Source organism: Pollachius pollachius (genome assembly GCF_949987615.1).
Source record: "Pollachius pollachius genome assembly, chromosome: 2".
In the NCBI taxonomy this organism is placed as follows: Eukaryota; Metazoa; Chordata; class Actinopteri; order Gadiformes; family Gadidae; genus Pollachius; species Pollachius pollachius.
The window spans coordinates 11671217-11698128 of NC_136935.1; the positions used below are offsets into that span (position 1 = coordinate 11671217).

The window sequence follows — 26912 nt, forward strand, 5'->3', positions numbered from 1 at the left end:
GCGCAATGCTAGTGGGAATGCACGCTGTGCAGGTGTTTGTTGACCATTGTGGATCACCATCTCTTGTTCAGTTGTATAAAGAAGTGTTTGTGTGTGCCTGTGTGTGTGCCTGTGTGTGTGTGTGTGTGTGTGTGTGTGTGCCTGTGTGTGTGCGTGCGTGCGTGCGTGTGTGTGTGTGTGTGTCAGGGTTAGTGACAGTCCAGGCTGAAGCGGATGAGGTGGTTGCGGTCAAGTTGGGGGGGGGGGTGTGTGTGTGTGTGTGTGTGAGGTGAGGAGGGGAGGAGGTAGGAAGGGGGGGAGATCGATCCTCCATTAGAGTAGGTTCATCAATAAGTGATGGAGGGGGGAGCCGGTGGTAGACAGCAGGGCTGCAGAGATGTCTGGACACACACACACACACACACACACACACATACAGGGACAATAAAAGTGCACACCCTTATTTTAGCCATCCAGCCAAGGTAAGGTCACTTACCGACACTGTGTCCTTTAGAGATAAAGAATACACACACACACACACACACACACACACACACACACACACACACACACACACACACACACACACACACACACACACACACACACACACACACACACACACACACACACACAGGTGCATAGTCTGCCACCAGATCTCTAACCGTAAATGCCAAATAGCTTCTAGTTAATAGTTTGGACCAGATAATCACATGGTCTTTGTTTCTATTTTCCCTGTTGGTTTTGTAGATGAGGTACATAAGCTCTTCGGGCTCCCACTGTCTTAGTGGTGCAGTGATCACGATCCTCTCACTGACTATTAGTTAATCGCCCCCGGGTCACATTAGTTCACACTCATTGGCTCAGAGACTCTTTTGATTGACTCAGCGGGCGTATGGATTGGTCCAAAAGACTCTGGGCCGGTCCCTGACTTCCAGACGACCGCTACCTTGTGGCACTGACCCTCAGACCCCCACCCCCCCTCATCCCTTCAGGACAGCCTTGGTTTTGGTCTGTGAATTATTGATGTTTAAAGAGGTACCCCCTTCTGCCTACCTCCATCCCCAGCCCCTCCCCCCACAAACTCCCCAGAGCCATCTACCAATCAGCTCTTATTTGTCTTACTTGAATGACCCCCCCCTTCCTCCCTCCCTCCGACCTCTTCCTCGCTTAGATATTCCCCTCACCCCCCCCCCCCCCCCCCCCCCCCCCCCCCACCTGAATCCTGAATCCCAAAATAATAAGTTGTTCTACGGTGCCCCACTAGCGCCAAAAAGGTTCCATACAATCTTTTTTTGAAGAATGGCAAGTGGCACAAATGTTGCCTGATTAACCCAGAAAAGGAAAAAGTGTGTTCAACGAATCCCGCCTTGCATCTCTAGGTGGATTAATTAACATTATGAACACACATCTTCCTACAATTGCTGGCGAACCCCACACTAGTTCTCTGTGGAAACACTTTTTTCATGTTACGGAAACAACAGCCTATACATGTATATACTACAAGAAGTCAATGTGCACGTAATGTTGTCCATTACCAAAGTCCTACACTCTGGAAATATTCTTTGTTAACAGTGGATGGACCGGGCAGGATTGTGTTTTACGAGTACAATCTCCTGAAGATAAGACACACCTAGGGGGCAGGGTAGTGCAGCCACAGCAGCAGCAGCCCAAAGGTACACAGCTGCTCTATACAAATCAGGCGGGTGATCTGGCTTTCTGTCTCTTTTTCAGCCTCAAGCTCACAAATGGTGTTGAACCCGAAATCATGAATTCATGTATCCGACATTATGCAAATGACGAACCACAAATCCTAAATTAATATATCTCACATTATGCACAAAATAATAGCATGTTTTAAACCTAAATTCATATTTCTATAAATCTGACATTATGCACAAAAGAAAATCACAAAGAGCTGTGTGTGGGGTTGGGGGGCTATGGGTAGGGGGATGTGATGGGGCTCTACCTGGGGCTGAGGCGAAGGTCCCACAGGCGGATGTAGGTGTCGTAGCCGCAGGTGTACAGCTGATGGGGGGTCTCGAACACCATGTCCAGCACCCCCGCCCCGCGGCGGAACTCCTCCCCCAGGCTGCTCACACACTCACAGCTGCACAGGGAGGGAGGGAAACACGGCGGTAACAACCAGGAGAAGGACAGAGGAGGAGGAGGGGCAGGTGGGGAAGAGAGCGTAGTGTAGGGGTGACGGTGTGTTTGGGTTTCCCTGACCAAAAGGTCCCCGAGAATCCACGTCTTCCACATCCTTGAGCGAGTTGACTCGGCCCCTACGTGCCGCTTAATGAAGTGCATCTTAATTCACTCCGAGTCGCTTTGACTAAGAGCATCTGAGGACTCGACAGTCAAATATAAAATGAAAATAAGCAGTGGAGAGGAACAGACAGACAGGGAGGAGGAGGAGGAGGAGGAGGAGGAGGAGGAGAGGGGGAGCTTGACAGAGAGACAGAGATATGGTTAAGATACAAGGTTGTTTAAAGATTTGAGGACTGCTCAAGGTTCTATATGGCATTGATTCAGAATATTTAAAAAGGCAGGGTGACCCGTTGTTGAAAAATAATGCACTCCCTTGTAAAGTTACTGACCAACCCAGGATCAAGTATTCAACAAAGCTGTGGTATAATGATATGATAATATAGGTTTCAACAGGTAAACTTGAGGTTAAGAGGACGTGTTTTGTATTTGAATTAGTTTCAGTTTGATGCGTTCCATTCCTTAAAAATATTTCCTTCTCAACCAGCAGATGATCCATTAGATCTATTGGTATATAGTGATTAATTATTAAGAGGAAATTCTTGGAGTGGTGAAAGGAAAGTTAGCGCTGCTAGCTTTGTGTGTAAGTGTGTATGTTTGTATGCGACCTGTGTGTGTGTGCATGTGACCCGTGTGTGTAATCAACCAGTGTATGTGAGTGTATGTGACCCGCGTTTGTATGGGCTGTGTGTGTGATCGGGACCCGTGTGTATTTGTGTGCACGCAGCCTGTTTTTGTATGCAAACGTGCGAGTGTGCGTGTGAGTGTGTGTGACTACGTGACCCGTGCAGTGTGCGCCATGCTCTTGTGATCACAGTGGTTTCTCCCCTGCAGGTCTCTCCTCTCCTCCCTCCCGCCACAGAGCAACTCTTGCACCGTGGGTCTGGATTATGGCAGAATAACTATCTCTTTGTTGCTGTTTAATTCCCTCCGTGCCCATGATACCTGCCCCCTAGCAACCATTTAGAGGAAGCTGCCGGCCATGGCGACCGGGCGCCGGGGATCCCGGCGTAGTCGCGCCCCTCCCCTGTCGCCCTGGAGGCCGATCCCTGGAGGGCAGGCTGGTAATCCCCTGGTCTTACCCGCAGGGGGGCTTCTTATTGGTCCAGAGCCTTCCCCGCGGGGCGCCTTATTGGGTGAGAGCTTTCCCAGTACCAGGGTCTCATGACTAAAGCCCGGGCCAACGGGGAGTCCATGATGAGGGGCTCAGTCTGTGTCTGTGTGTGGGGTAGCGACCCCTTACCACCACCACAAGCAACCCCCCCCACCAGCATTCAAACCCCCTACCCTCGACTGCTAGAGCCAAGAGGCTTAGCACATGCCGGACAAAGGGAAACTCATTCGATCCAAGAGGGCGATACGAACACGGTTCATTTGTAATGAATTAACGACGTCTCGACTGGATCGCACACTACATAAGCAATTCATATCGTCTTCATGATGAATGACGGATGGATGATTGAAGACATGAACGGTTATGTTGTAACTTTTCTGAACGAGCAAGCAAAGAAAGGGTCAACCACTGTCAAAAACACAAGCAAGCTTTTTTCCCCCATCATAACAGCCCTGACATCTGCGCCGGGGGATGTTCTAAGATCATAACACTACTTGTTTGACGGGCCGGCTCAGGGAGCAAAAACAGCAGGGATTGGGGAAAATTGTTAGGTCACTGTCTTTTATGGAGCCGCCCGTGATTACAGGACGACGGGTGGAAAGCGTATAATCTGTCAGAACGACAGCCATCTTTCGATTTGTTTTTTTGTTCTTTTTTTCGCCCTCTGACCATCGGCTTCATGGCACGTCTGGGTTTGCGGCGGCGAATACCTGAGATCGGGCCTCACGCATACCTGACTGTAGAGCGTCATACAGGCAGGGGAGGGCTGAGCCGCATAGTCACCTGTATGAGTCATAGCCAGGGGGAACACACCTACTGCATGGTCGCCAGGTGCAGACCGCCAACACTGGTGTACGGCAGTAGACAGACGCTGTATACCTACAAACTTGATGCTGTTTTGTGCCATTTACCAATTTATGAAGTTTTAACTATTAGTTAAATGAAACATGGAGTTTGAAACCCATATCAGCCATCTATACTCCTTTACTATAGTTAACAAGAACCCGAGGAGTGCTTGTTTGTCTTTCCTTCCTCGTGATGGCTCCCTCAAGCCTCATTTTGGTTAAGTGTACACAAAAATGGACGGATGGATACAGGACAGCAGGTATCATTTGATGAGCGTTCCGAATCCCATGATTTGAGGATGGCAAGACGCAAGACTCTCCACAGTAGATGGCTGCTGCTGCCGGTCACCGAGGGAAGTGGGCCCTCGGTATTACAGCAAGGGGTTGGGTAACTGCTCCTTGCGGCACCGCGCCCTCCGGCCTGGTAGGCCGTGGCCTGTGTGCTCCTAGCCCTCAGCCGCCGCTGGCCCTCTCAAGGTATTTACGAGGTATAGATGCCACCAAAAAGGCCTCACTGATAACGCTCCTCAATGTGCTCCATGAACACTGGGCAGCTGGCGGATCACTGAACAACATTTGGTTCTTCACTGGGATCCGCTCTGTAGATCTTAGGAGCAGTAAAAACCTGGCTGGGGGTTATAAAAAAGGGCTAGCTTTGTTTGTTTGTGTTTGCTTATTCATTTCTGGGGTTGGTTAAAACGCCACGGCGTGCCGCGGAGACTCGCGTCCAACGTTTGCACAAGCCGGAGAGGGGGGCGCGCGGGGGGGGGGGGGCGGGTAGGGAGTTCGCGGGCTGAGAAGAGCAAGGGCCCCCGGGATGGGGCCGGGCTGCTAAAGACATCACATGGACAGTATAGCTCAGAGAGGAAAGACCAGGGCATGCGGCGGGAAGGCAGGGGAGAAGAAGAAGAAGGAAAAGAAGAGAGGGGAAGTCCCTGTTAAGTTTCCCCTGGTGTACGTGTGCTACGTACCACCTCAACAACCCAAACTACCTCTCTCCTACTTCTTCAACCAGTCTGCAAACCCAACGTGTAGGTGTTGTCCCATCTGAATGTTACTGTGAGCCTGGCTTCATTTGCAGTACTTCCACTTCTATTTCTAGTCTGGAATTTTCTGCTGCAACAATTACATTTCCCTCACAGGATTGATTAGGTGTTAGATCTTACCACCGCCACTACTACTACTACTACTACTACAGTGCAAGGTTGGTGCTGCAGTGTGGAAGAAGGACATGCATATAGCTGCAGTGGAACGAATGACACACAATAAACACTGAACAAGCAGCATGCACCTATACATGTATGCCTGGACTGCGTCCACACAAAAACATACAAACGTACGCAAGCAAGCATCAACACTCAGAAACACACACACACACACACACACACAAACTCAGCTACTTAGCCAATCAAGTCAGGACTAAATTCCAGGCGAAGACTAGTGGATTACAAAAAACGAGGGCTGTTCCTGTGTGATTGCATTGAGGTGAGTATACTGACCGCCCCAGAGGGGGCGCAGACTTACTGATTGTTATGAAGGGGCCACATACAGGGTGTAAGTCCTGCTTTAAGCCTGTCTGGTCTCACTTTAGGGGCCACACACACACACACACACAGGCACAACACGCACACACATGCACAACACGCACACACACAGTGAAAGAAATCATGAATGAATTGAGTGACTTCAAAATAAAAGAGGAGAGGTTGGAGGCATTCTCTTCTTAAGTCTGGGACTGGCAAAGAATAGCAGTGTGAGTCTCTGCCAGTGGGTGTGTGTGCGTCTGTGTCTGTGTGTGAGTGTGTGTGTGTCTCTGTGTCTTTCAGTGTCTGTATGTGTGTGTGTGTGTGTGTGTGTGTGTGTGTGTGTGTGCGTGTTTCATTGCAACAGCAGTGGTTGGCATGTGTATATGTGTGTGTCTCTCATTTATTATGTTTTATTGTAACAGCAGCATTGGTTAGTGGGTGAGTGTGTTGATGTGTGTGTGTGTGTGTGTGTGTGTCTGCATGTGTCTCAGTGTGTGTGTTTAATTGTTACAGCAGTTGTCGGTGGGGCCCTTATAAAGACTAAGTCTGGGCTCCAAGCTGAGGAACCCTGGGGACGTACTGGGGGAATCAGACAGGTGGAGAATAGGGACCCCATGCAGGGGTTTTCAGCACCTAAAACAAACAGAAAGGAGCCAGGGGCCAGGAGCCACTTACACCATCCCCAGCCCAGTGGTTCCCAACCTGCTTGACCCTTGACTCCGCTTTTAGGTCAGAAATTAATTATCAGGACCCTAAGTTCCTAAGGTTGTTGCGGATCTGCTTCCCCACACGTCACTCTAACCCCAACAACATCTGGCGTCATTTAAATGATGGCCGACTGATTATGAAAAAAACGTTTTCGATTATATGTCCCCCAATATTATTATTGCAATCAAAAAGATTATCCATTAAGTTAATATTCTGCGGCGCCTGCTGGGTATTAAAAACAATCTTTCAGGATAATTTAATTACGGAGACGGAGGCTTTTACATTACTACATAATTAGCAATTAATATGCAATAACATGTCAAGCTCTAATATCAATTTCCCAGTGTTAGTAGTTAATAGCAGTTTGGTCATGATAAGGACCCAAAATGCCTAAAATGAAATGCCCAATCAAATATCATAAACTCATAAGGGAGCAATCTCCCAGGGGAAACACTGCCTTAGCATCCCAGAGTGACGGAGCCCCTGGAGCGCTTCGTCCCCACAAAGGTACGTCCCCACAAGCATGGGCACGCAAAGGGGGTTTCCTGGCAGAGAGGTAGAGAGAGAGAGAGAGAGAGAGAGAGAGAGAGAGAGAGAGAGGGAGAGAGGTGCTGGCAACGGGGGCCCTGTCCACAATGACCGGTGCATGCAGGTACACACACAAAGACCGTCCCACACACACACACACACACACAGACACACACACAAACACACACGCACAGTGGCAGACAGGAATGCCAGGAATCTCCACCCAGGCCATTAGACGGGAGAAAAGAGTTGGGGTTTGTGAAAGGGGACCGAGGGGGGAATCTTGGGAGTCAGGAGTGACGGTTGGGGACGTTTCCACTTTGATGCAGGTTTTGTCTCGCCCTATACACCCCCCTCTCTCTTGTGTTTAGCCATGAGCGAAGGCGGCCTGAAAAGTTGGGTGGCAGTCCGAAAGGTGCTGCTAGTGTGGGGTCCTCTGTAACCCCCGACGCCCACCCGCCCGCCCGCCCTGACTCCCACCCACACTCCCATCTCGTATGGCTGATCAGAGGGCTGCTTTGTGCCGAAGATGAGACACAGTATTAATTGCACTGGGGGGTAAGAAGGGGGGCGGGGGGTTGTAGTCAGTGGGGTGGGAAGTGGGAAGGTAGAGGGGAAAAATGTGTTAAATGAAATCAAAATCAAAGAGTCAGGGGCTGAATGGGCTCCTGGTCACTATGGGGCCCTCCTCTTTTCTTTTGCCTTTGCCCCCCGATTTGCACGGCAACACTTTTCAGGGTCAACAAAGAGAAGGCGATTTGTAAATGGAAAGGGAGGGGAGTCGGTATTATGAGAAGAAATAGTGAGCGGACCGTAATGAATTAGGAGGTTTAACTTTTTGATTTGAAAGAAAAATGTGTGCTGACCAGAAGAAGGGGCTGATTTATCTGACGACAAAGATGAACAAATGATGATTTGTTCATCGTGTGACTTGTTTAGCAGACAATGGGAAGAGTTATTAGGACCCAAAGCTACTAGCAAAGGTTTAGCTAAAGCTTCAATAAGATTCAAACTTGTTTTTCAGACACACATCTAATCTTCAGATTGGAAACTGGACACCATAGTGACACAGCCCTGGAAGAGGCCGATAAGAACAACGACAACCATCACCCAGCTGCTGGAAGTGGTGCAGAAAGAAAGCCACAAACAGTTGCAACGCTTCAGGGATGATGAGCCGTGTGACACACAGTGCCCGGTTGTGTTGGTTGAGATAAAAAATGATATATGATAAGATGACGTGATAAGCTAACATGCGGGAACTGGGAAAGAGAAATAGATTAGCGATAAAGCTATGGTTAGCTAGCACATCATAATCGCGAGACCCAGACAGAAAATCTTGGTAAAATGTGTGAAGTTTATTAACTGTAACAAATGTGCTATCTGTTTGCCATATATTACTTGTAATATTAATGAACTTTTTGCAGACTTCTTTATCCAAAACAACAAATAAGGAAATTTTATATATTATAATAATTACTATTTATATTGTATAACCCTTGCAAACTACAGCCACGGTTTTACCTAAAAACCTGTCAATTGTACATGCAAAAATGCATGCACAATTTCCCGTCAAACAAGCACGTATCTTGTCTAATGTTAAAACCAGGTTTTTCTGTGGACAAGTCCTGTCATCGTAACCCGCTGAGATCCTCTGTCTCTCCACAACGTCTCACCTCAAACAACAAGAAACACAGCAGACAACAACAACAAAGAGCCGCGAGGAGAAGGGACACAGGAACAGTCCCCGCATGGGAAACTTGTTGTGGTGCTGTTAAAGAGGGCTCTCTCTGTTTGTATGGGATGTTGTTGTGGAGCTGCTGTGCAGGTGGACCACTGGGCTGTGTGATGTCTAGGCTCAGATTGGGCCGCGATTCAAAGGGGAGCGTGCGGTCTCAATGCAAGGGTGTGTTTCTGTGTGTGTGTGTGTGTGTGTGTGTGTGTGTGTGTGTGTGTGGGGGGGGGGGGGGGGTGGTGGTGGTCCATGCTGGTAGCGGTTGGGGAACGTGTGTTGATTTGATGGTGGTGTGTCTGTGATAACTGCTTGTATAGGGATTATCATGGTGGAGGAGGAGAATGGGTTGATGTGTGTTTTTTGCATTCACACAAAAAAAAACTGTAAGGTGAAGGTTTTTGAATTTATCAGAGTATAATGGTAGGGGAGACAGGCTTTTTCCATTTTCTTGTTTAGAAATTAACACTACTTAACACAGCGACAGCATGTAAATAAGTACATTTCTCTGATTCTGCTGCTTTCTCTCCTTTTCATTCTACCTTCGTCCCTGTCTCTTTCGTCATTCCTCTCTACCACATTCTGTGCTCTCCTTCTATCAGTCTACCTCCCTCACCCTTTCCCTGTACCGCTCTCTCTCTCTTTCACTCTCATTCTCTCTCCCATTCTTACACACTACCTCTCACTCCCTCTTTCAAACTACATCTCTCCCTCCCTCACTCTATCTCTCTCTCCTTTCAGTTTACCTCCCCCACTCTCTCTCTCTACCTCTCTCTTTCACCTGTCTCAGGTTTCTCTGTCTTTTTGAGTACAGGAAGCGTCCCATTTAATGCGTGGGGCCCCTGTGTCGCGTCAAAGCCTTTTGATTGGCCGCAGGTAAAGCTGGGAATTACCGCGGCCTTGTCAGGGATGTATCAGGTTTAAGCCCACCATGACGTCTTGTGTAGTCGGGGTGTTTGACTGTTGAATGTACGGGACCCAACTGACTTTTGTGTAACATAAATTGCTGGTATTGTCGCCGCAAAGCGCAAGAATGTTCCGGAATATTCTGGAATCTTCCAGAACCATGAGAATCCCTGGAAGGTGGAATGGGAGGATGAAGAAAAGATGGGCAACCAGGGGCGACCGAAAGAGAGTTTCGGAAGCCGTTTTAGATGCAAGTCTGAGATACAACACGGGTGTGTTTTAGTTAATATTACAACAAACAAAGCTGAAAGCTTTTGATTTCTGATCCATTCTATTTATTCATTAAGCAGACCCAAAATGTTTTACCCAAAGCCGCAAAGAGTGAATTTATGTCATCAAGGAGCAGATGTAAGGCCACTTGTTCAAGGATTCCTACAGGATTAACCTCAGAAGAGTTTGGACCTTTACGTCAATGGACCGATCTTCCCGCAATGGTTTTCCCGGGAATGGAGTTGATGTAGTTAAGTGTAGTGAAACTGAGTTGCACACCATAAAGCAATACTGTCTCATATTTGCAAATATCCGAGCGCGACGGTTCCACTTCAAGTGTGGTGTATGTGTATTTAAAAAGGGCATAGCTCTGGGTAAGCTGAACAGACTACGGCTGAACAGAGGCTCACGAGGGGGTCTGAGCTCGGAGGTGGTGAACCCAGTGTGTGGAACCATGTGGCGGGGGGGCTCTCTGACACTCACCTTTCCACGTCCCAGACGCGTAGCGGGGAGAAGTTCTCGCAGCACGCCGTGCCCGTGACGAAGGAGCTACACACACACACACACACACAAAGACAAAAATGTACACATGAGGATATTTTCATTCTTTGTAAAACGTTGTAGTGACTGTATCGTTGGCATATCGACAAGCTGTCATTCATCATTTTGATCTCAGCATAAAGCACCAGCAAACAAAAATAAAAAAACAAAAACAAACCACAGACCCCCTCCTGCATGTGGAGTCCCTTCCATGAACACTGTCCATTGTTTGGGGGGGGGGGGGGAGGTTGGTAGTTGATGAGGGGGTTACCACACATGAGCTCCTATGATTGGCCAGGCAGGTTGGAATTAGCAGCCTAGGTATGTGCGGTGAATGCCATGCATGGGGAGGTGAGGAGGGAGAGGTAAAAGAGGGGTGAGATGGGGGTGGGTGTAGAGGGGGGTGGCACTAAGGCTCTATGTGGAGGGTGGAGCTGCGGCCCGCGGTGCCGTACCGGTAGGGGGGCTTCTGTTGGGCCGGGCCAATGTCTTGAGGCTTAAGGCCCTCCTACGGGGTTGATGGACAGGGGGAAGGGCCCGCCATTTAACACACAGGGGAGAAAGGCTACAAGTGACGCGCTTGTCGGCACCCTGGACCAAAGACACATCCACGCAGGCGCTGTGGCCCCGATGTGTGTGTGTGTGTGTGTGTCGGTGGGGGGGGGGGGGGTGGGTCAGTCTGTGAGGATAAAATGACCTAGAGGCGAAGGAGATAGAATCAAACTGAACTCTGACGAAAAACTTAACACAAGAAGGAGCAATATATGCTCTCCTAACCCAAAATATCTTCAAAACAGGTTGTAACCTCTTCAACACACGTAATAACCTAACAAAACATTTTAAAGTGAAAAGTTAGCCTAATCAAACTTTTCTCAAGTCACAAGCTGACCTAACCAAATCTCTTATCAAGAGACAAGCAAACCTTACACAAACTATTTAAATTCAAAAGATAACCTAACCAGCTCTTCTAAAGCCAAAGGCTAACCTAACACAAACTCTATTAAAGTCCCAAGCTAACATAACAACTTTTCTTGAGTTACAATTGAACCCAACCAAACTTCTCTCAAGTCAAAAGTTAGCAAAACACAATCCCTTCTCAAGACACAAACTATTTTAAAGTCACACACTGACCTGATGCAAATAATCCTAAACACACAAACTAATTTTCCCCTAAATTATCCTAAAAACACAAGGTAACAAGCTAACCTAACCCAAACTCTTAGTTCACAAGCTAAAAATAACAAACTCTACTTAGGGCATTAGCTCATCAAAACAAAGCTGATATGAATTTAACACATTCAAAGTAGACCTAACCAGTTGAATTGCTAGGATTCAGCCTCCTGAATGGGTTCAGCATTTCATTTTATTTTAGCCACTTTCTCAACGATTGCCGAAAGGTCCCTATGATGGTGCCAGGGGGAAATCCACTTGGGATTACCCCAAAAGGTCACTAAAGGTGGAGTTCCTTCCCATGACACAAAGAACAGAATGGAAGTGGAGGTGGGTTCCTCAATTATGGTAGTGGATCGAGAGGACAGCTTCATGCATCCTTTGAAAAAGGCTTAATTCACATGAGGGTTTGTTGTTTGATAAAGATACCATTTCTGTGATTTACACCAAATTCTTTTTGGTCATCATTTGCCACCTGATTACAATTTCATTCAAATTGACCCGATTCTACTTTACAGCCAACCCAATCGCTGAATCAATTTCCTCAGAATTTCTGCGGAAAAGAACTTCTGGTGTTAAAGTGAGCCCACCAGATCCATTCACAAGAGTTTTCATCCAACAGTGCAGGAGTATTACAAAGATGGGAACCAGCTTGTGCATCAGCACGAATGTGTCCGAGATCAAACCCAATGTGCAGCGCAGTGTGGAGACAGAGGTGGGGGGGGGGGGGGGGGGGGGGGGGGGGGGCGAGGAGCGGCTGAAGTGGGTGATGGGAGAGGGATAGGTGCGGGTGAAAAACAGAAAGAGAGCGAGAGAGTGAGAGAGCAAGATGGGTGTTTCGGTTGGGGGGAGGGCAGAGTTGGGGGGGGGGGAGGACAAGCCAGGCAACAGAGGCAGCTGTCATGCCTGTTAATCGGTGCGGCCCGTTTGGCAGGCCCCCAGTAATTAGTGTTGGGTAAACTCATTTACGACCCAATCAGTTTGGGGCTGGATCTGGACGGGTACGCGCAGCGGGCGACCTCTGACCCCCGCTGACACAGGATACAATAGGGGCCGCGGTCACACTCGCTCGCCGGACCCTATTACTCTCCATTACTCACATCACTCACCCTTCAGCAGTTCCCCTGGTGCTGGGGGACGAGATGGGCCAGGTTAGGTCAGTGGCGAGGCGGGAAGACCGCTGTGATCGAGTGATGGAGTGAACTCGTGATTTGAGGAGGGAGGGAACATCGCCCGGACCCCCTGCTACGGTTTACTTCCTCCGGCGACCTCGATGAGGGTCTGATCCGGCCTCGACACCTTGGTTGATTACAGTTGATGTCATAGTCTCTCTCCCTCTCGCTCCCTCCTAATGTTGGGCAGGTGTCTCTTGCCCCCGCACGAGTACCGCCACACTATTCAACCACTGCTCAACCCCCGCACATGGTCAACCATGCAAGAAAAAAATAAAGTATAACCATGGTTGTGTATTGGCAATAATCTAGTGATGAGATATGGGTCAAGGATATGGGATTAGAGAAGTTCCTCATTATCACACAATATAATTGTAATAAGATGGCTTCTCTTCCAAAAAACGGAACATATACATTATACATTACTCTGAAATCATAATATTCATACATCTTAATACTCAAGTAGTGTTATAATACTGTAAGACAACGTATTGCCTGAAAACATCTTGGCTAACCCATTTCAAAAACTATTGCACAAAACAAAGAACCACTTTTTCAGAATGCACATGAAACTCATCCATGTGTATTTTCTCACACAACGAATTCCCATGAATGCAGGAAATGTTTGTCAAACTAAACCCCCATGCCCACTGCTATCCCACACACCCCATCTGTGCCTCACTACACCTTCCCGCCCCACTCCCTCCTTTTCTCTCTCCCTCCCTCCATATCATTCCCAGGCTCTCTGCCTCTCTTACTCACTCTCTTCCTCTCTCTCCCTTCCTTGGTCCATATCATTCCCTCCCTCCCTCCCTCTCTCCATATCATTCTCTCTCTTTCTCTCTCGGCCTCCCTCCCTCTCTCTCTCTCTCTCTCTCCCTCCCTCCCTCTCTCTCTCCCTCCCTCCCTCCCTCTCCCTCTCTCCATATAATTCTCTCTCTCTCCCTCCCTCCCTCTCTCTCCATATCATTCTCTCTCTCCCTCCCTCCCTCTCTCCCTCCCTCCCTCTCTCTCCCTCCCTCTCTCCATATCATTCTCTCCCTCCCTCTCTCTCTCTCTCCCTCTCTCCCTCCCCCCTCTCTCTCTCTCTCTCCCTCCCTCCCTCCCTCCCTCTCCCTCTCTCTCGCCCTCCCTCCGTCCCTCCCCTCATCATTAGGAGCACGCTGGGTCTGGGCTGCCGTTTGGGTAACCTCATCAGCTGGTTGTATTATCTAAGGGTCTGTGTGGCAGGGTCACACAAACTATTTCAGCCCCTGCTGGGACCCCCAGCCCGACACACACACACACACACACACACACACACACACACACACACACACACACACACACACACACACACACACACACACACACACACACACACACACACACACACACACACACACACCCTGGGCATTCACAGACAGACAGGAACACATACAAACACCGACACACTTATCCAAGCAAAACACACATACTCAGAAACACATAAGCACTAGCGCACTAACCCATACACTTGTGGAGCAGTACTAATCCACCAGTAATGTGTGTTTATGTCACACAAGCAGAGGGCTCCACTAGGTGTTGAGTCCAACAGTGCCAATATTGTTATCTCTAAGCTGACAATGTACACACACACACACACACTCCTCCCCAAAACCACTAGCAACACATTCCCACTCCTTAACCCTGGTCCTCAACACTCTCACACCTTGGTTCATCACACCAATAATAAAAAAAGACTTTACCCTCTTTAGGCCAGCGAAGCCACACTCAAGAGCTCTATGATAGATGTTTGCATCCATTACCAATTAGTACTTTTGTCCCAAGAGACTTGTAGTGAATCACTAACATCTCACACGAGTACCTCATCAAAAAGATTTGACAGACAACTGTGCAAATTGTTGGTGACTGAACATAGCCCACGCGAAAATGTTTTGCGGCATGACTCTGCTATTTTCCATGACTTAAACCGTTTTGCATACATGGATATTTGATCAATATGGACATTTTCCACGACACATGAAACCCAGTTTTTAAAAACCAGGTTGGGAACGCTGTAGGTATTAAGGAGTAGATAGGGTATAGGCATCTGTCTCAAGGACCTGTACCTACAGAGACAGGCAGGGTCACACATCCTTTTTACCTACCTTATTTAATACATAACCCTGAATTATTGTACCAGTCAAATTGTAAAATCCATCCGCCATTGGCTAGTGGCAGGTGTTCATTTCAGACACTGGGAACAGGACATGCCCGATGCGTTTCAATGGCTTTAGTGGCATTTTTGTGGAAAATGAACCAAACAAATACAAATGTTTGGGATGTCTTATTTCCATCAGCCTGCTGATACCTAAATCTGAAATTCTTTAGTTAAAATAGAAGTTGCTGTGGAAAAAACAATAATCGAAGAAGTTATAAAATACCGGGTGGTAATGAAAAAGTACCAGAAAGATAGAAGAAACTCAGTGCTTCACTTTGTCCTGTCCTGTAACTCTGTGTGGTCAACAACTAACATTCTTGCCTTTCACAATAGAACAGTAGTTATGAATGGCAGTCAAACTTTTTTTTTCTCCCTCTTTCCCTCTCTCTCTCTCTCTCTCTCTCTCTTCTCTCCCTCCATCTGTTGGAATTAGGGAATTCCAAACAAGGCTCCTATTAGAAAGGAGGGGAGAGAATAATACAAACACATAGAAGGTAAGTCACTATTTATCTAAGACCCCAGAGAACCAATTACCTATGAATGGCTAAGAGAGAGCCGCCCGCAACCTAGCTCTGGGAATGCTGAGCCGTGCAGGCCTCTGGTCTCCAGGGGCTGGTTAGCGATGCTCTCCCCCCCCCCCTGCCCCTGCACCTCCACCACCACCAGCTCCTCTAGTCTCTCCCCACCCTCCCATCCCCATTCAGGCCCTGGCCCCCCCCCTGCGCGGGGCTCCTCGGTCAGAAAGAAGGGGCTGTTAATTTGTTGTGCTTGACCCCGGCATTGTGCCCGCCGTGTATCCAGTTTGTAAAAAGTGCTTTTATCTGTTTTCTAAATATGTCCCAGCTCAAAGGGCTTACGGGGCTTTTATATCTAGGCTGGCAGGGGGGCGAGGGGAGGGGGGGGGGGGGGGGGGGGAGGGTCGAGGGTGAGGGGTGCGATGGCTGACCCCCGCTGACACTGGGACGCACATAAGACACACACACACACACACACCGTTTTTATCATTTTGTGTCTGTCTCACCATCCATTCTGACACACCGATATGCATGGGCGGTCATATGTACACACACATGCGCAAACACACTCTCTCACACACACACACACACACACACTGGTGTTCTCTCCCCGACACATACTTTTATGGCTGAAATTCACAGATGCACACACACACACACACACACAGTCTCAGAAAACTCATCCCTTCCAACAGCAATCCACCCCTCCTCCTCTCCAACACCTCCCACCCCCCGCCCCCCCTCGGCCCTTTTGGCTTCTGTTTGTGTGCCCGCTGTCTGGGGTCACCAGGACATTCCATACACACACACACACACACACACACACACACACACACACACACACACACACACACACACACACACACACCGCTGTGTCCAACGGGCTGGAACGTAGCACGCCACAGCGCATCGCTCCCACAGGTCCAGAAGCCGGTTAGCTAGCTAGCTAGCTAGCTAGCATAACCCAAAGAATAACTAAGAAGGATCTACAGAGATGCTCATCCCGAACAAAGAGCACCTGGGGAACGTCTAGCCTGATTCACAGACATGCTCCTTTGTGCAAAACATCTTTACATTATAGAAAAATAGCAAACAATAACTGTTATTTTTGACATATCAATCGGGCACTTGCTGTTTGGCTGAGTTTTTTTTTGGAAAAATCACCATGTCGGCTGCATTTTTGTAAATCGGTTAATCACTACCCATGTTGGGTAGTTGGGTCCAAAATATCAAAGCCGCTCAAGACACACCATGGCAAAATCATACCATCCAATTGGTCCTCCACACCGAGGAATGTCAAATAAAAGGAATTGACCCAGTCCTTTTTCATGTATTGGAATGGGCTGCTCTACATTTAAAAAGTGCAGTATCATAAATGAGAGCGGGGGGGTTAGGGATAGGTCTGTTCTTAACATATAACAACATATGATCAGGCCTGTTGGAAACTCTCCCTGTACACCTGAGACCTAGTAACACCTGCATTAGTCCGCCAGTAATGAGGGGTCTTTTTACCAGTAGCATGTGTGTGTTTGAATGTGTTTGTCTGTGTGTGTTTACCATGGACAAACATCACAGGACATAGGGTCAAGACTGAAAACATATTTGGTAAACACTGCAAACACAATATGAATGTGTGTGTGTGTGTGTGTGTGTGTGAGTGCAAGTAAATCCATGGGAGGTGCAAGAGCCTGCATAGTCAACAAGGCATGTCGGAGTCTCTCTTCCGAGGGAATGTCTCTGCCTGCAATGTATATGGGTGTGTGTATGTGTGTGCGTGCACTGGTCTGTCAGCATAAAGAATGTTAAGGGTTCTGTGTTGATGTGTATTTATCTGTTTAAGTGTGTGCTTGTATTTTTCTATGTGTGTATGTGTGCGTGTGTGTGTCTCTGCGCGTGTGTGTGTGTGTGTGACTGTGTGTGCGTGAGTGTGTCTCTGTGCATGTGAGTGTACGTGTGTGTATGTGTATGTCTCTATGCGCGAGTGTGTGTGTGTGTGTGTCAGTGCGTGAGTGTGTGTCAGTGTGTGACTATGTGTGTGTGTAATGAGCGGGTCCTGAGTCGTAGGAGCTGTGATTATTCCGGCCTCCTGCGGAGCGGGCCCGTCGTCTCTCCCTGTGTGTAGCGTGTGGGAACGCTCACAGCGGCCCTCGCTGCTGCATTGTTGCTGCCTCTCTCTTTTCTCTCGTCCCCTTCTTCTCCGCTCCTTTTTTTAACTAATTGAATTCTTGACTTCTGAGCCGCAGGGACGGCCCAGCCAGGGGAGACCAAAGAGAAAAGACATGCATTTCAGCCTTTTTCTTCTGGTTAAGTGGGGTGGCGGGGAGGTGGGTGGGTGGGTGGGGGGGATTGGGAGTGTGTGGTTGAGGGGTTGGGTGGCAGGTTGGTGGTGGGGATGGTGGTGGTGGTGGAGGAGGGCCTCTGTGGTCAGGGAGGCGTGCCCGGGTCGAGGGATGGAGGGTGGATCGGGGGGGGGGTTGTCGTACTTTGATACTAGAGGTCAGGGGTCGTCAACCCCCCCCCCCCCCCCCCCCTTCCCCCCGTCCCCAACACACACACACACACTGTTGTTGGTGAGAAAGTGGTGAATTAGGGCTGGTTTATCCAACAATCATGGTGTACCCCTTTTTTTTTGTGTATTTCTCGGGAGCTTTCAAAAGCGCTTTGGGCCCCAGCAGCATCTTTTGTAGTTGTGCTTGAGGAATTCTAGACAAAACAAACCAGCAGAAGAAGCATAGCCCCCCCCCCCCCCACCCCACCCAACACACACACCCTCCCCCCTACTCCCCTCACCTCACCTAAGGGTAGCTTCTTCCTTTACCAACCTCCAACAGGACCTCCTTTCGTTACGTTAGCTAGTGGACAGTATGAAGCCAGCCCCCCCCCCCCCCCCTGCCCACCCATGGTGCCACCACTCGCTCCGACCTACACAACGTTTGCTTGGTCAAGGCACCCCAAGGGGTACTTCATGACAGTCCGACGCAACAAGGTTGTTTGTCTAAATTGTCAATTTAGACTAGGATTGAGTTTTGATTTGTAGCATTCTGACTCACGCTCTGTCGGAGCTTCGGGGATGAAACGCAAGATATAAAATTGTAATAACTATTTAGTCATTTATTTACAACGAGACCACCCTCTCCCCACCCTTACAATCAACACCCCATCAGTACCAAACACACTACAAAACAAGCATGGGAATTGAATTGAATTGAATTGAATTGAAGTGCAAAGTAAGTAGATCTTCAACGGTTTCCCCAGAGCCAGTCATCTCCCCAGAGGACCCTACCCCCTCACGGGTAGTTCTGCTCCAGACCGCCATTAGATGCGCTGGGCGACCGAGCGAGCGGCAATTAGCTGCTAATCCAAGACTTGCGGCTATCAAGAAACCCTATCAGCCGTGACTCTGCACTCTGGAGACGAATGGAAAGACCCGCCGCACAGAGGCCGACCCTCACACTGTGACCTGCCCGGTCTTGTTTCAGGCCAAGGGCCCCGTTGGTCAACAGGAAACACTCTGGAGTCAACTATTAGTTAAACACCTGCACTGACTTCCTGTTGGCTAAACACCTGCACTGACTTCCTGTTGGCGAGCAAGTGACAAACAGAGATACATAGAAAGAAAGAGAATTTGAAACGTGAAAAGGAAAGCAAGAGTGCGAGAGAAATACACAAAAATAATACAGAAACTGGTTATCTGATCTAGGGGTCTACCCAACAGCCAAAAAGACAATCTAAAAAGCCTAAATCCACAGTATATGAGCTGTACACTGTCTCCCTTTGTTCAATTTAGATAACACTAACCTTACACAGTGCTATTTCAGTACATACTCTTCCAGGCACCATCCACAGTCTGTGCAGGCGGTGGAGAGATGATTGAGAAAGTGAGTGGACAGGGAATTTATATTTTACAATAGGCCATGGTGGCTGCCCACTGATGAAATGGATCTCTGTTCCCCAGGGACGAGCCCAGCCAGCCTTGGCCTTCTCTACCAAGTCACAACACAAAGATAATCAGACCTTGACATGATCTCCACCTCCACACCGGGCGGACAGAAATGGAAACAGAGGGCGTCGGGGAGAGGTGTGTCAGTGTGTGTATGTGTGTGGGTGTGTGTTTATGCGCTGCTGTGTGTGAGTGGGTTCAAGGTACGCAACAGTAGCTTGTACATGTGTGCTTGTAAATGTGTGTGCGCTTTAGAAAAGTAGTGTGCATGTGCATCTGAGTGGGGTCAAGGTACACAACAGTAACGTGTGTGTGTGTGTGTGTGTGTTTATGTGTATGTGTGTGTATGTGTATGTGTGTATGTGTGTGTGTGTATGTGTGTCTGTGTGGGTGTGTGTGTGTCTTATGGGTGGTGGAAAGAAGGAGTAGGCCATGCAAATTCTGTCAATTTTCAGGTCTTGGTGATGACATCAAACAGGGTGGGTTTCCTTGACAACAATACGCCGCTTTGTTGAACATGGAACAGACGGCAACCCTCCGCTAACTAGTTCACACCAACATTGATACTGGTAACATCGGCTCCAAGATTGATTAAGGGACCACAAGCAATAATTCCTGAGTATGAAACTAACACGTACCAAACATCTCACCAAACAAAGACCTTTGGCACCAATTTAAGCTCATCTAAAAATGTATTGCACAGCCTATTTTTTGTCCCTCCCTTTGGTTTTATCAGGTAAATGCAACATATTGGTAAATGCAACATATGGAGACGAATCGAAGGAACATGAGGCCGTTGTGGAATACAAACCTAGCTCCCTTGTGTTTCTTGGGTTTATGTGCCTGCTTTTTCTTTTTCTGAAGCTTCACATCTGTGCTAATGGACATTGGGGGCATGGCCAATGCTAACACACTAGCATGAGCCACGTAAGCCTCTTCAAGTGAGATACCATTCACCCTGAGGTCGACCTGAACTGAAAACATTTTGACCACACTGCTCTTTTCACAGTTAACACATTTTTCTTGGCCCCCCGAGGGAGCACATGGTGTAAACAAATGCGGCAAACTGTTAAGTGAGTGAATTACGACACCTAATTGTCTCAAGATGCAGTACATCTGGAGAGTGCATCAACCCGCCGACTGGACAACCTTTGCCACCATGTTTTAGTTTTAGATGAACTTTAACCTGTGGCATGATGCGCTAGCGCTTAGACACATGGCTAGGGGCTCAGGCTCGTGTCACCACTTTTCTCTTGACCACTCCCCACTCCACTTTTTGTTGTTGTCTTAGCGCCGGCAAAACCTTACTAGATTACATCATCACTGTAAGAGACTATACATCATATGGCAGGGCTCCAGACTTATTTTTTTCACTAGGAGCACTGTGGCCCCTAACTGAAGATTTTAGGGGCACAACCAGAAATTTTAGGGGCACACACCGTTAATCAACATGCCAACCAAATAGTCACATTTCTACTAATTTTCACTGTATTACTAATAACTATTTTGATAATAGATGCAGAAATTACAATGTGCTGTTTCAAATTCAGTGTCACATTTTATTGTGATTCTCATCTATCCCAACGGTTTCCAGGTTTGCGCATGCATGCCTTCGACGAGTACGGAAGCGGCAGTTTCACGGGAGTGCACCTGCTTGTCGTGCCGCTTGACAGGATGCTGAGCCTCCTCTCTGCCCGCTCGCCTCTCCATTGAGAATGCATTATCAGGCCCGACAAACGCCTCCCGTGTGAAAAGCCCTTTATGGCACCTGAAGCAGAGTCCTGCACGGGTTCGGGTGACCCGCACAATTTGGATGCAACGAGTCGGGTCGGACGCCTGAACAGCGCGGGTCGGTCGCGGGTTTTACGATTGCGAGCGAGACTTCACTGGTGCTCGATATGTTAATCAGGAGCGGAGGAGTCAACTAAATTTTGCGATTGCGAGCGAGACTTCACCGGTGCTTGATATGTTAATCAGGAGCAGAGGAGTCAACTAAAACCGTCAACATCGGATGATGTGCTTTTTTTGCACAGCAATCTAAAGCACCAAGCCAAACACCAGTGTAATTCCCATTAAATGTTTCTAATTCTCCATCGGGTGTGGGTCGGGTGTCGATATCAATTTATAGCGGGTCTGGTCGGGCTACTGTCGGAACACGGGTCGGATGCGGTTTGTAAAATGTGCGGGGCTTGTAAAATAAGACCCGTGCAGGACTGACTTGCACTGGCACACTAGCCGAACGTCGGAAGAACGAGTCAATAGTTTGCTTGCTCGTTGTGAACACACGTAGCAGGTTGTGAAATCTTTCTCCTTCGCAATTCGGTCGCACACGCAACCCTTTGGTCGAAGTCTGGAGCCCTGTATGGAATGTAAAGTAGTCTAATAGTTTAGTACATAAAAGTCATAGTTTATGTAATTCAGGTCATATAAAGCTGCATTCTGGGAAGTCATTGACAAACGGTGGAAAGTGTTATTTAAAACGATTTTAGAAACAAAAAAGCAGACAGATTTAAGCAAGGGGTTCTTTCTGTCATGCAACAAATTCTGCTGCTGAACAAGAAAAAGAATGTATGGGAAGTCAATACCTTTTTTTTTTTATCATTTGACGCTTTTATCCATTCCATCAAATTCAGATACAGTACATGTCATTAATGAGCAGGTAGGGGTGAGGGCATATCTTGCATGATCTATGGTATAACTTCCAAAGTAGGACATGGGAGGCAAAGGTGTATGTTTGTAGGGAAAGAGTCATGGGGGTAGCGGGGTGAGTGGACTGGACGCTTTGAAGTTTTAATAGCTTCATCAGTGAGTTGACACCTGGGCACCAGAGGATTTTTAATTAACCAGGCCACTGGTTTACTGGGGAGCAGGGAACGGGGCTTCCTGGGTGGGGAGGTTCAGATGGGCTGAGACCAGGGGGCTGCCTGCTATCCCTGCCCACAAATTAGAAGAATTAATGACGTGGATAATCTGCCCCATTCCTCTCTGATCTCTGTGAAGACTCTCCTGGTCCCCACGAAGACAGGATAACCAGTGTTGTTTTATGTGGGAGTGCGTTGGCACGTTTTGGATGTTTTTACATCATTGGGTCAGTTAAGTTAGGTGTTTTATGTATTTTAAACTTTAAATCAGTGAGTTTGAAGAAATTCTCTTCCCACCTTCATGAATATACCGTAATATTGTTACATTAATAATGTTTTAATAAAATAAAAATATAATTGAACTGATGGGGCCGTATCAATACGTAGGTCGCCTTGCTGCCTAACTGTAAACCTGAAATAATTATTTATTTCAAAATAATTCAGCAAGTTGTACTTTAAAGAAAATACTTCATATTGTTGTTGTTTGTGAAATGACCCCGGCCTACACATGTTATCCATTAGCTTATGGGTTTAATAACTAGCAACGCCCGATTGGAAAGAAACCCACAATGCTGGGAGCTAGGGGACGCGTTGTGGGAAGACGACGGATCACCTGCCTCTCTGCTTGGTTACGAGTGATGAAAGAGGGATACTGTTACCGGCTGGTGAGCCTGTTGTATTAGGTGTGAACACGGGCGAGAAATCAAAGACCTCACAAAGAAGCCAATCAAATGGGAATACCTTGGTTTAGCTAGCACACCACAGTTTGATTATTAGCTAGACAGTTAGCCTGTCGGTAAAAGGAAAAACAGTGAGTTACTTAAAACTATTTATTTCTTACTGTTGTAGAGAACTACGTTTTTTTTTTGGGGGGGTTTCAATTTCTATCCCGACGGACTGAACATGTGTTGAGCTTCCCTGTAAAGCTGTATTTCAACCGTTATTAAAATTAATACAAATTATAAATATTATGAAATAAATAGAATTAAACACAAGTAGGGGCTGGATGGGATGCCTACCTCAACGTAGGGCTGATGGCCACAGACCACACTCTGTCGTACAGGGCAACCGTGTCTCGGGGCACAGTGGAAGACGAAGTCCAGATCTGCAAGATGAATTTGTTTAGGAAAAGCGTCCCATATTTAGCGTGCCATGTATGTAAATCAAACACTTCTACGGGTCTGTGCGCTGATCCTCAACGAATTTGCACGTTTTGTTTGTACCAAAGCATGAAGCGCAGCCGACTTAAAATCACACAAGGCCTTGTGGTCAAACTGAAATCAAACTGACAGACATTTGTGGCTCGTGGTTACAGTGGAGGACGGCTAAACTCATGTTGTCATTAGTCTGTTAAGATCACTCGGCCGTAAAAGGTTGACATCTCAAAGTAACTACCATTTTTATCAAGTCATTCATGATGCGCTTCAACTGAAAGCGAATCACTGTGAATTTGGATACATGTCATTAATGGAGCAGATAGGGGTTACTGAGAGGCTTCATGCTCAACGATGCCTTAAGGTTAGGCTAAGGACAATGGGGTTCGAACCAAGAACGTTTCAGCTTGTAGTCAGACACCATAACAACTAGATTGCCCCTACCATAAAAGAAATCTGGTTAGAAAGACATTAGTAAATTGCTGAAGAGGGAAAACAAATCACCAAATAACAGAATTAATTAGGATACATCTTCCTCACAGTGAACCCATCCTAGGGGTCTATCGACGTATCTTACCCGAGCCGTACGGTCTCTGGACCCGCTGACGATAAGTCCGCCTCTGGCGTCCAGGCAGTTCACTTCTTGGTTGTGCCCCAGCAGCTCCACACGCCCGTGGCCTCGTCTGTTGTGTACCAGGATCTTACCGTCACTGATAGAAACACACGAGGAATCATTTGTTGATGTTAATTGGTTAGATACTGTATATATATATATATATATATATATATATTACCACCTACAATTTGCATTATTCTATTAATATCTTACATATTACCTTAATTATCTATTTCTATAATAGCTAGATTAGATCAGATTTTCTTTAGGGTGTTCGACTACCAGCCGAAAGGTTGTGTGATCGATCGCCGATGTCCTAACCTGTCAGCCACCTCGAGCTCAGCGTTCAGCTGAGAGGAACGCCTTTGTATTAGATCCTATCTTTTTTTTAAACCACCATGATGTCTCATCTGACCCTGATCGAGAAATACCAGGCTCAAACTTAACTGCACCATGCTTGATTATATTTGAATATGGATAATATTGAATCGTGAAGACTCAACGACTAGATATAAGTTACTTGCATATAGAACGTTTAGGTTTTCTATCGACTTATTTAGCTGAAATTGTATTATAATCATGCAGGGCTTTGAGCGCGTTGGTTTTCCGTTCAAAATCACTTGTTAACCAATAATATTACTAACAGTAACGAAGCGATGAGCGACGGCCAGGCTACCTTCCACCGCTGATGAGATGAGAGTCGGTGAGCGTGAAGCGACACACGTCCCCCCTGTGGCCCGAGAACACCGCCACCAGGTTCCGTGTGTGCCTTCCCCCCCGGTCCTGGCGCAGATGGTACGCCCCGATCTCCGCCGCCTGGGACAGGAAGAGGGCGTCACCGTCAAGTTGTAACCATGGCAACAGCCTGAGGACCAAGGACACAGAGGAGAAGAAGAGAAAGAGTTTAAATAATGAAGAGTGGTGAGTGTCGGGTATCATGCCAAATACTTGTATACTAGTATTTTTTTTTTTTTTTTATGAGATGACTACATGACAGTTAAATGAAAGGTTTTGGGAAATAATGGAGGGAAAAAAACATACTTTATCTTCCACTTGAGGGTAATGGCGATCTTGCAGACTCCATTGTACCAGTTTTGGGACATCTTCACCCTCTCCTTCAGGGGCACATGTGGATATCTGCATGGACAGCTATGTGTTAATGATAAAATGCAAAAGAAGAAGCAATAGGTACCATAATGACGGTGCATGCAATAGGGCTTGGAAATGTGTAAATAATAAAAATATATTGTATAGCAACAACTGATAAATAATTGTTTTATTTTTCACAGGAAGAGGGTGCTTGTAATACTTATATAATCACTATTTGGACCATTTTCCCATCATTTGTGATACATGTGAATTGCATCAGGTAGCCTCCCTCCTCTCGGTGTGTGTGTCTGACTCTCTCTTTCTGTCTGTCTGTCTGTTTTTCTCTCTCTCTCTCTGTTTCTCAGAAGGGCTAAGTCCTAAAGAAAGCAGTCCTGGAGCTCTTGGCCAATGGATTTACATCAGCCTTTGCATGTTATTTGTGAGGCGATGCCTGATTTGATTAACGTCTATGTTTTTCGCTCTGTCCTAGCTAGAAAACACTGAAGTGGATTGGTGCCTGTTATCAGGCATTGTCGACAGAGTGTTCTGCCAGTGGAAAGCTAACCCACAGATCCTAGAGTCCTTCTAGAGATGGACGAATAAGAATACAGACTGTGGCCAATAGCCACAGTCAGTCTGTCAGCCACTAAGGAAACAATTAATACACTACAGATGACACTGTACCGTAAAACATAGACCTACAGGATGAGACCCATCACCCATGTGACTAGTTAAATTTCTCTCCAATCTGTGGCATGCCTGCTTTGCAACCCTGTTTATAAAAGCCCTTCGTGTGTTATGGTGAACTGAATGGACCTTTATTTTTCCTGTGTGAAATATGGCACTATGTGTGTTGTGAATGTGCAATGAAAATATTATATGACAAAGCTAATGAAGTGAACGGGTTAGGGGAGACATAGCATGGAGGTATGGGGGGCATTAAAACATGACATGCTTCCAATATTGCAACGCAAACGCTTGGCAATGTGTCACTCGACTGGCAGAGATCGTGTTTCCTTACATGTCTCTTCCATGTCGAGTGATTCCAGTGTTCAACAACTCTTTTGCAATTTTCCTCCAGACAGCGTCACGGTTTACAAATTGATGAATAGTTCTGCAAACTTGAGAGAGGCGACTCAGAGACTTGTAGTCCAAATTTGACAAGATTTGGTACAGCACCTCTTCTGGTAAATTGGAAAGCATTGTAATGATCGTTTTGAAAAGGCGTCTGGTCTTTTTTGATACAATCTAAATTTGACTCGCGGCGGTGTAATATGTCGCCTACGATAATTTGTATGAATAGGTTTTAAAATTGGTGAACAATATTCCATCTTTCAGAGAGCTGCAAAACATAAAACACAGGAAGCCATTACAAGAACGTAGTGCACGTTAGTGACGTAATGACGTTATACGACGTAATGACGCAAACTGTTGCATTTAGAAATTCTTTGGAAACATATGAGCGGAATATAAAAGTATGATATATATCATATTGGTAACAAAGTATTTTCGTATTATTATCAAAATAAACAAAACATTACCAATTCATATTTTAAAAAGTATTCATTGTTTTTACTTTGTTTAATTTTAAATAGCATAATTTAAGATGACTCAACAGAGGATCTTACCTCTGTACCCCCGGCACCTAAACCCTTTTAGTAACCACTATTCTGCCGCTCCTCCTCCTCTGACTCCATGACCCACCTGTCTACTCTTTTGTCTCTGACTTGGTTTGTTTTGTGTTTTTTCTATGCACAACAAACATCCCCCAATCCAATGTCCCACAATCCCACGCCCTCC

The 26912-nt window shown here is 47.0% G+C and overlaps 1 protein-coding gene across 1 annotated transcript in view; it reads right to left on the reverse strand.

The window, feature by feature from the left end:
* The window catches only part of fbxw4 (F-box and WD repeat domain containing 4), a 41826-nt gene extending 15399 nt beyond the window's left edge, over nt 1-26427 (reverse strand). Inside the window, exons 1-7 of the mRNA XM_079729452.1 lie at nt 26134-26427; nt 25065-25160; nt 24700-24888; nt 23985-24117; nt 23273-23358; nt 10357-10422; nt 1949-2089 (exon numbers count right to left, since the gene is read on the reverse strand). Of these exons, the coding sequence (XP_079585578.1) occupies nt 1949-2089; nt 10357-10422; nt 23273-23358; nt 23985-24117; nt 24700-24888; nt 25065-25160; nt 26134-26315 (893 nt within the window). The 5' untranslated portion in view covers nt 26316-26427. The remainder of the gene's footprint in view (nt 1-1948; nt 2090-10356; nt 10423-23272; nt 23359-23984; nt 24118-24699; nt 24889-25064; nt 25161-26133) is intronic.
* Nucleotides 26428-26912: the final 485 nt, after the last annotated feature.